This window comes from Cheilinus undulatus, linkage group 3, assembly GCF_018320785.1.
Source record: "Cheilinus undulatus linkage group 3, ASM1832078v1, whole genome shotgun sequence".
NCBI classification, from domain to species: Eukaryota; Metazoa; Chordata; class Actinopteri; order Labriformes; family Labridae; genus Cheilinus; species Cheilinus undulatus.
In genome coordinates, this window is record NC_054867.1 from 1,039,841 (window position 1) to 1,049,952 (window position 10,112).

General features: G+C 40.9%; 1 protein-coding gene across 1 annotated transcript; it reads right to left on the reverse strand.

Moving 5' to 3' along the window:
* Window positions 1-1,193: 1,193 nt before the first annotated feature.
* manf (mesencephalic astrocyte-derived neurotrophic factor) lies at window positions 1,194-9,000 on the reverse strand. The gene is made up of 4 exons (XM_041778558.1): window positions 8,803-9,000; window positions 6,978-7,105; window positions 3,961-4,102; window positions 1,194-1,762 (listed from the first exon to the last, which is right to left on the reverse strand). The coding sequence occupies exons 1-4, from the start codon at window positions 8,888-8,890 to the stop codon at window positions 1,578-1,580; spliced, it is 543 nt and encodes a 180-aa protein (XP_041634492.1). The 5' UTR covers window positions 8,891-9,000; the 3' UTR covers window positions 1,194-1,577.
* Between the last annotated feature and the right edge of the window lie 1,112 nt (window positions 9,001-10,112).

The window sequence follows — 10,112 nt, forward strand, 5'->3', positions numbered from 1 at the left end:
TTTTAATCTATTTTTACAGATTTTTAAGCCCAAGTTTACCACTTCTTTTGCACCTTTTACCATTTTTTTCCTGCTTTTTGCAACGTTTTGTACTTTTTGTTTTTACCATGTTTTGCCACTTCTCACCCATTCAAGTGGCCTTTTTACATTGAATGCCATTTTTTTTTTTCCATTTTTGGCCTTTTTTCCACTCATTTTTTGCCACATTTTTACCATTTTTGACCAATTTTGCCACCTGTAACTCATGTTTTGTTACATTTTTTGCTCCTTTTGCATATTTAAGATGCCTTTTGCCACTTTTGCCCATTTTAGTTACTCATTTTTGCCACTTCTTTTTCACTTATTGACCATTTCACCACTATTTTATTGCCACTTTAACCTATTTTCACCACTTAAATTGTGGCTCTTGCAAAGGTATTTTTTAACAGTTTGTCTCTGGTTGAGTGACTCTGCTTCACACAAAGATGTAAAAGTCCTTTAAAATAAATCTCAAATGAAATATTGTTCTATTAAAAGCTTTCATTTTCTTTCAGGATTATTTGGAACCTTTTTGCCCACTTTTATTTTATTGACTAAATGAATCCTAAAAGCAGAGGCGTGTCAGATATGTACCCCAGTTTGATTTTCTGTCATATTTAATGAAAAAGTAGAATAGTACAGTTGTAACAAATGCCTGGGCCTCTCATGAAACAACAGCATATTTTAAATTTTCATTCCCCAAAAGGAACAAGTCCTCTTTATCATCACCAACCGTTAATCGTGTTTCAAGTCCAGACATCTGCTCATGTCAAACAATAAAACATCTAACCCTTCTGAAACATACGGGAACCATAAATATTGGTACACAGCTGAATTCAGGACACAGGAGAGGCTCAGTAACGTCACAATCCTTAGCTTCCTCTTTACAGCCATCAGTACTGCAAACCTGCTGACATCTTAAAGCAAATGAGCTCAGTTTAGGATGCTTTTGTGTTAATTTACATTTAGACCCAGAAATCAGTCAGCTGGGAACATCTATCATTGAAATAGTCTGATTTAAACTGAAATGCATCAAATCGTCATAACACTCCTGATGTGATGTTTGAAGGCACAGACCTCATGTCCAGTGTTGGGGGGCTCAGGTTAAATCAGGAGAGTTTGGGAAAGTTTGGAGCAAACCACAGAAAATCAAACATTTCCAGAAACATGTCAACTTCCTGAAAAAGCATTTTAATGTTAGGATGTCGTCCTGTGGCGTCAGCGGAAACCGGAGACAGGCTAGAAGTGAGTTTGTGAAAATAACCAAAGGTCTGAATTTTAACAACACACAGTAAAAAGTTTGACAACATAAACAGAAGTCTGTCTCTGCTCCTCTCCCCCATCGCTGCTCCTGTGAGATGAATTCATCCTCAAACGTGAATCCATGATTGCTGCAAACACCGTTCAACCTCTGACGTCTCCTGGAGCATCGTCAGATGAGTAAACACCTTAAAAACAAAGACTAAAGACCCCTCCTGGTCCTTTTTTCTGGTCCTCCTCACCCCTGGTCCTCCCCTCCGTTTTACAGTCCAGTCCAAAGTTGTGATTTTCTGTCCTTTCTACAGATCTGTCCGTGCTCTGGCGGCTGCCGGGGCGTACTTGGGCATGAGCTCTGTGATTTTACGGATAAAGTCGGACTTTTCAGCGCAGCCTTTGCAGGATTCGCCCCACTCTTCCAGAATCTTCTTCAGGTCTTTCACCTTGAGCTTCTTCAGGTCCACTGTGGTCAGGTCCAGCTGCTTGTCTGCGTGAGAAACAAGAAGACAGAAAATCAGGTCTCTGCTGATCTGAAGGTTTTGTTGTTGAAAACAGAACCGTAAACACGACTGTTCATGAGTTCCTATGAAAGTACCCACCCCCTCGGAGGTTTTACCTTTTAATTGATTTTATAAATCAATCACGATCAATTTAATTTAGCTCTTAGAGAAAAAAAAACTCTTTAATGTCAAAGTGAAAACAGATTTCTACATAGTGATGTCCATTAAATAAAAATGTGATGTAAAATCAGTGACAGCATAAATATTCCCCTTTACAGTGACTGAGCTAATCCAACAGAGGTCCAGATAGTTGGTGCTAATAGGCTCACAGTTAGTGATTGTATCATACAGACACCTGTGTCTGTATGCTACAACCACTGGTTCATCAGTATTTCTGGCTACCATTACACCATGAAGACAAAAGAACACTCAGAGAAAAGGTTACTGTAAAGTCTAAGTCAGAGGATGGAGACAGAAACATCTCCAAGTCTCTGAACATCCCCCAGAGTTCAGTTAAATCCATCATGAAGAAATGAAGGAATATGTCACATGTGTAAATCTGCCTAGATCAGACCGTCCTCACACACTGAGTGGGCGTGCAAGAAGGAGACTAGTGAGAGAGGACACCAAGACACCTATGACTACTCTGAAGGAGCTCCAAGCTTCAGCAGCTGAGATGGAGAGACTCTGCAGACAACAACTGTTGGCCGGGTTCTTCACCAGTCAGAGCTTTATGGGAGAGTGGCAAAGAGAAAGACACTGTTGAAGAAAACTCAGATTCAATCTGGACTAGAGTTCACCAGAAGGACTGTGGGAGACTCCATGGTCAAGAGGAAGAAAGTTCTTTGGTCTGATGAGACCAGAATGGAGCTTTGAGACCATCAGACAAGACACCAAACACTGACATCACCACAAACACACCATCCCCACTGTGGAGCACGCTGGTGGCAGCATCATGCTGTGGGGATGCTTCTCAGCAGCATCATGCTGTGGGGATGCTTCTCAGCAGCCCTGGAAGGCTTGTAAAGGTAGAGGGTAAAATGAATCCTGGAGGACAGTCTTCTCCAGTCTGACAGAGAACTACGGCTTAGAGAAGATTTATTTTCCAGTCAGACAATGAGCCGAAGCATCCAGAGAAAGCTACACAGAAATGGTTTAAAGACGACAAGGAGAATGTTCTGGAGTGGTGGAGTCAAAGACCAGACCTCAGTCCAAGGGATGATAGAGGCTGGACTTGAAAAGGGCTGTTCAGTCCTGATCCCTGATCAACCTGACAGAGCTTGAGCAGTTTATCAAAGAAGAATGGAGTAAAATTCCAGAGTCCAGATGCTTGATCCTGACTGAGACCTATCCACACAGACTCAGAGAGACTGAGACCTATCCACACAGACTCAGAGAGACTGAGACCTATCCACACAGACTCAGTACTACTAGAATGAGGAATATTTATGCACTCACTTATTAGAGATTTTTATTTAATGACATTTCTTTGTAAATCTGTTTTCACTTTGACATTGAAGAGGGTTTTGTCATTTTTGATGTCAAAAAGCTAAATTATACTGGCAGTGACTGATTTATAAAATCAATAAAGGGTTAAAACATCCAAGGGGGTGAATACTTTTTATAGGCACTGTGTTTCCAGTTTCACATTGAGTTAATGCTCTTAACCAGCTATATAATAAAGGTATGATAAAAACCTAAATATGAATATGCACGTACCATAGAGGTGCCCCTGCCATGAAATGTAACATACGCAAACACTCCAGTAATCTTTTTAAAGCATAAGTCTGACCCGTCTTCTCTCTGCAGGGACGGCTCACATTTTCACACCAATGTATTTTTAATTTTGGTCCAGCTATTTGGTCCACAGAGTCATTCTGAAAAGCTGTTAAGCTTTCTCTTGGCTTCTGTGCTAAACCTTTCCTTTTAAGACCAACTGTATTGATGTACGCCACATGTGTAAATGATCTATCTACAGCTGTATAAAGTTACTGCTATGAAAGGCTTGACAGTACTAAGAACAACACTCCTGTCTCTACACCTTCAAAACAAAAGCACTGGTCAAACAGGTCAGAGGTCAATCTGAAATCCACAGCGCAGAGATGTGGATGTACAGCGAGTTTATGCTGTTCCGGTGTGATACCTGACGTTGGTGTGTTTCAGAAGTGTTTGGCATCATCCTCACCATATTTCAGCTCACAGATCTGGCCGTCCTTCTTCTTCAGTTTCTCACAGATTTTCTCCACAGGAACATGATAACTGAGCGGCTTCGACACCTCGTTGATTATCTTCGTGGCTGCGTCATTAGTTGCTCCGATGTAATAGCACTAGAGGGAGACAGAGATCTGATTTTAACGTTTATAGGCTCCACTGTTAAACGCCCTCAGCTCTACCGGGCGTTTAAGGACGACTGAACTATAAGAAGAATAATCACAGAAAAAGAAAAGTTGGGAACTTTTACAAAGTTTCCCAGTGGTCTTACATGTTCTTCGTTCACCGTATTTTTATATAAGGAGTAGAATTATCAGCAGAGGTTTCATCCTCTACACCTCTTCAACAGTTACTCTATCAACAAGACTGAAAATCAACTCCATTAAACTATCATGCTCTGAACAGTACAGCAGCAAATCTAAGTTTCCACTTTCTTCTTCAAGAAACATTTTTGAAGGGAGTAATTCAGATCCAGAGAAGTGAAACTTTGGGATTTTTTAAGTGTAGATTTATGTAAAATAACACAACTCTAATTTTCACAAATAAATTCTTTAAGACAAGACGAAACAAGAGAAGACAAGTAGAGCTAAATGAGACAAGACTAAAAAAGACAAGACTACAAGAGATGAGGCCAGACGAGCTTAGAACAGACTAAATGTCCAATAAGAAAAGACAGACCAGACTAGAAGAGATGAGGAAAGATGAGAGAGAAAAGATGATATGACACCATACAAGACCGGAGGAAATGACAGGACGAGACGTGGCTAGAAGACGAAAGATGACAGGACTAGAAGAGACAAGACCATAGACTACAGGAGACAGGAAGAGACGAGAGTTCCCATGGCTTCCTATTAGGGATGTCCCGATCAGATTTTTTCACTTCCGATACGATACCGATATTTCAGCCGGGAGTATCGGCCGATACGATATCAGCACGAATCATCCATACTTTTATTACTTATTTTGTAGTATGGAATGTTAGAAAAGGCTTGATCAAGTGTTATTACTCAGAGAACAAGTCAGCAACAGAAGGTACGAGAAAAACGGACCCATTCATTATTAACCAATGGGTTACATTCATTTTGACCTTAAACATAAGCATTCTACAATTAAATAGAATAAATCAAAAATAAATTAGACAAGTCTGTCTATACTGTGTTTCTTTCTGTGAGCATGAATGTGTGGGGACAGGGTGTGAAAAGCCGAAATGCTTATCTTCTTAAAAAAGGATCTCCACATCATGCTCGGACTGCAGGAAGTGGAGATTGAGGAGTAGGAAGGGTTTAGTTAGGAACTTAGTTCACTGACTGATTATTATTTGTTTTCTGCTCTTGTTATTAGAGTGAGATGTTTATTGTGAAATTGGAGCTGTGGACTCTTAGCTTTGAGCAGTTGGACAGTAGACAATATTGTGGTTTTTTTCCCCTGCCCTCAGTTGTTCCCGCCATAAACTGGCAGTAAAAAATAACTGAGGTGAACTTCATTTGTTATTTTGCACTTTAATAGTCTGATTTGTTTTTATTGGACTTATTGAGGTCATTTTCAGGCTTGTCTAATTTATTTTTGATGTATTCTATTCAATTGTAGAATATGCTCATGTTTAAGGTCAAAGTTTATGTAACCCATTGGTTAAAAATAGGCTCGAGGTTCAATCAAGCGTTTAAACCCAACATGACTCACCACTGACAGGGGCTGGTCATCGATCTTTTCTGTTACAGCTAATGCCTTTTTGCCGTCCCGCGGGAGTTTATCACGCTTTCCAAATGTTTCGGACAGTGTCCGTTGTTTGAAGGAGCCTTGTTGTTTCTTCGTGGTCTTGTGAAAATCCTCATGCTGTTTTTTGTGATGCTTCTTCAAATGCCCGATGAGGTTGGTCGTATTTAACTTCCTCGGTTCTTTGCCACCACGGGGAACTTGTGTATGACAAGTTTTGCACTCAGCTGCAACATCTTTATCTGACTTCAACAAAAAATACTGCGACACGGCCGACATCATTCCTACTCCTTGCTATTATGTTAGCGGTTAGCACCGGTTAGCACTCAAGCACGCTGTTGTTGTGATCACGTGGGCTCTGCATGCTGGATCCTGCGGCGCTGCTGGATAGAGGTGCTGGAGCGACGTCTGGAATGGACTGCTTGTATTGGAGTGCTTAAATCAGAGATTTTAGATGTAATCGGATATAATCTGATAGTCCTTTTTTTGCTGATATCGGACCGATATCCGATATCAATATCGGATCGGGACACCTCTACTTCCTATGATGTCACAGTAGAGATATTTTTGCCCATTTCAGACTGGCTGCGTGATTTGCTGCTGGGTATGTCTGCTCTGGCACGCACCGTCACAGCGTCCTTACCAGGCACATACGTGCTGCATGCTGTCAGTCCACTCTTCATAAGTCAAACCTCGATAAACTGAAGTAACCTGATTCAGTGAACAGTGGAACCAGCCAGAAAAAATAGAGCTAAAAACATCGGGTACTAAAGAGAACCAAAGAAATGCTAAACCAGACTTTTACTTTGGAAAGCAGAAACCAGAAGTGTACTGTACTTCCTGTAACATGTTGTACCTCTGTGGAAACAGAGAGCAGCAGTCTGAAAGCCCTGACATGTTAACATGCAAACAAAATGAAAATCAAGCTGTGTCGCGGCCAAGACGGCCTGAAATGGGCTTAATGCTTCGGTTCTAATGACGTTTGTACAATCTGGACAGGATTTTACTGTATTTTTATGGAAACCTTGACAATGAAGTAGTTTATGACTGGAGACAGTCTTCAGGCCTATTTAATAGACAATCATAAAATGCAACGATGCGATCAGGTTATGGATCAGCTGTGTTTCTGCACATGCTGCCAAACAATCAGTTTAGAAGTGGCACAGACGTCTGTGGTCGTCTCCAGTTCAACATCAGACGTGACGGCTGCTGCTCTGCATGCAGGTACTGACATCACAAGACCTTTTTAAAGAAATACCACCGGTGCGGTTTACTTACAAAGCGGTTTTCTTTGCCTTTGGCGTCCTTGCAGCTCTTTACCAGGGCCTTCTCGATGTCTGCACTGTTGAAGTTTACGTTGTTGTCCTGTAGTGACTGATAAAACTTCCCCAGGAAGGACACACAAACTGAGGAAAAAAGTGAAAAATATATGATAAAAGCTTTAACAGGCAGCTTCTGTATAAGGGCTATCCTGATGAGAGCTGATGTCAATAATTAGTCAGATATTTGTAATGTGGTTTGATGGTTGACTCACTAACGGCTGTCTGAGAAAGTGCAAAAACCAAAAAAACTCAGAAAGATATTGATCAGTGCTTTAACACAAAGACTTCCTGCTGAAACCAAACACTGAGATGGACTCATCCTTTCCTGACCCAAATACACGCTGGGTTTGTTTTTTGTTAAAAACCAGGTTAGCATGGAGCGCGCAGGAATGAGCTGATTATGCCCTTAAAGACAAATACAGACATTTTAAAGTGACCAAAAACACAAATACTACAGCAAAAGTCCTCAAAGAGCCAAATAAATACACATTCCTTCTGGACAGTACTGATATTAACACAGATACATAAACGTAGCTGACCTAAAACTTCACTCCTGTCACAGCAGGGATGAACAAAGAGCTCAGCGGATGTAGGTCTGTTAGTCCAGACTAAAACTCCACTAACTTCAGTATTCAGATTTATACTTACACTAGATATAGGCCAATATTTACAGCTGATAAAGACATATACTTACAGCCAACAGAGGTTGATATCTACAGCCGATGTAGGCCAATATTTATAGTCGATATAGGCGAAGACCTATAGCTGGAAAAGCCCAAAATTTATAGCCCATGTAGGCCGATGTTTACAGTCCATGAAGATTAATAGTTATAGCAGATAGAGGGCCAATATTTACAGCTGCTAGTGGCTGATGTAGGCAGATATTTACAGCCAACATTTCCAGCTGATTGAGGCCAATATTTGCAGCCTACATAGGCAGATGTTATCAGTCAGTTTAGACGTATAATAACAGCTGTTAAAGGTAAATATCTACATCCAGTAAAGGCCATTATTAACAGCCAAAAGGCCGATGTTTACAGCCAAGATGGACCCACAGTTAGAGCTTATAGGCTGATATTTACAGCTGATGTAGGCTGATATTTGTTTTAAATATCCCAAGCTTGTAGAGTTTGGACAGGACTAACAGACCTACGTTAGCTTAAGCTTTTAAATGTAAGTCTGAAAAACATATTTTGATACTGATGAATACTGTAACACCTCATATGTTTCTGTAAAAATCATCAACTTGAGAAATCTGATTTCATACATCCCTCGTGTAGGTGTGTTGAATAATTGCAGTCTCAGTACCGTACAGCCATTTTCATAATTTGAGCCATATGGAGCAGTCTCATAAGGCTCTGAGCTGCACAGGTATTTTGGTGTTTTTTGTTGGAAACGATGCCAATATACTTGGACAATTTCGACAGTAATCTCTCTAGCTTTGGGTTTAAAGCAGGACTGAAGGTTTACAGTCTTTTCAGTGCTTCTGAATACCATAATTCATTAAAATAACAGAACAGTATGGCATCAATATCGGTATCATTTACGCGAGTGGTATCGAAATATATCGAAGTATCGAAGATTATGACAACCTTATCAGTAAGACGAGTCAAATTAATAACAGAACAGCAGATAGAAACCTTGAAGCTCTGAGAGAAAGTTTCGTCTTTTATATCTCTGTACCGAGGTCTGTAGTTAAGATTTAAACTTTATTGAAACATTTTAAAGTCGCTTCGTGCAGTCAAGTGTCCAGTTAGCTCGATGCTAACATGCTAACTTACCTTCACATTCTCCTTCATTCAGCGCCTCAGACGGACCGGGCACGAGAGCGAGCGCGAGAGCCACCGACAGCCCGCTCAAACACAACATGTCTGCTTTTGGTGAGTATTCCTTCCTTGTATTGAACCTTTGATAACGGAGAACCGGAGCGATGAGTCTGACTCCTGCTCATGAGCCGCTTCACTCCAGACGCCGGTACAAGCGGACGTTCCTGATTGTACGAGCTTTCCGGTGCCACGTCACACTATACTGGCGCCTGATTGGTGAAAAGTCCTGAGTCTTCCTGTAGTTCTACACGCACTTTCTTCTGATTGGACGAAGACGGAACATTCCGGGAACAACGTCCAGTTGGCGCCGTCTCATTGGGCCACATCCGCCGCGTGCACCGAGAGCATTTGCATCAGGATCATCAGGATGAGAATAAGATAAGCACAACTCAACCCTTTCTGAAAATAAACGTTTATTTATAAAAAAGATGAACTGAAGCTTTTAATCAGTTCAAGCAGTGTGTGAACTAATGCTGTGGCTGTTGAAAGTTAACTCTGGAACATTTATCTCAGGTTACTTCTGTGTTTATGCAACAAATTTGAATAAATACTTACGGACGAGAATAAATGGCATTGTACAGAATTTTTGAGACTGAACTTTGTTTTTTAATTCTGTGAAATAGGTGTGACTGATGAACTGACATCAAAATATTCAGGAAAATAGTCAGTGATCTGAGGGGGAAATGTGTCGCTGCCATCAAACTCAAATGAGCTAATATTATCATGAAATGATCAAATGTCTTAACATCTGATCTGTTGTTTCTGTTCTGTTGTGAAACAAATATGAGATCTGATCATCTTTCACTTCCATTTTTATTTGCCCGTTTTTGTCTGAAATTGGAACATAAATAAAAACTGCACTGTTCACTACACTAAGACTTTGGGAAAGGGCGGAGCCTTTGAAAAACACCTCAGAGTGTGATTGGATGATCGTTCTGTCTCATCTCACGTATCTGCGACTGAGGTGCGCATGCGCAGCTACTGAGGCATAATGGTAACCACGGCGACTGTAGACATGTCAGATCATGACTTTTGTGGTTTTTGAAAACAGCTCACTGCTGTTCTTTGTTCTTCTTTTAACAAAGAAATGTGGTCAAGTTCTGATAAACTGGCTCTTTAGCAGCAGCCACGCTAATCTCGTCCTCCATAACTGCACCGGCCTCTTGTTGCTGCTTGCTTGCTTACGTCACTACTCTGCTGCGCCTGAAAGTACCGCCCCTCGTTGCTGATTGGTCCTGTGACTTTCTAACCGGGCCCAAACGATT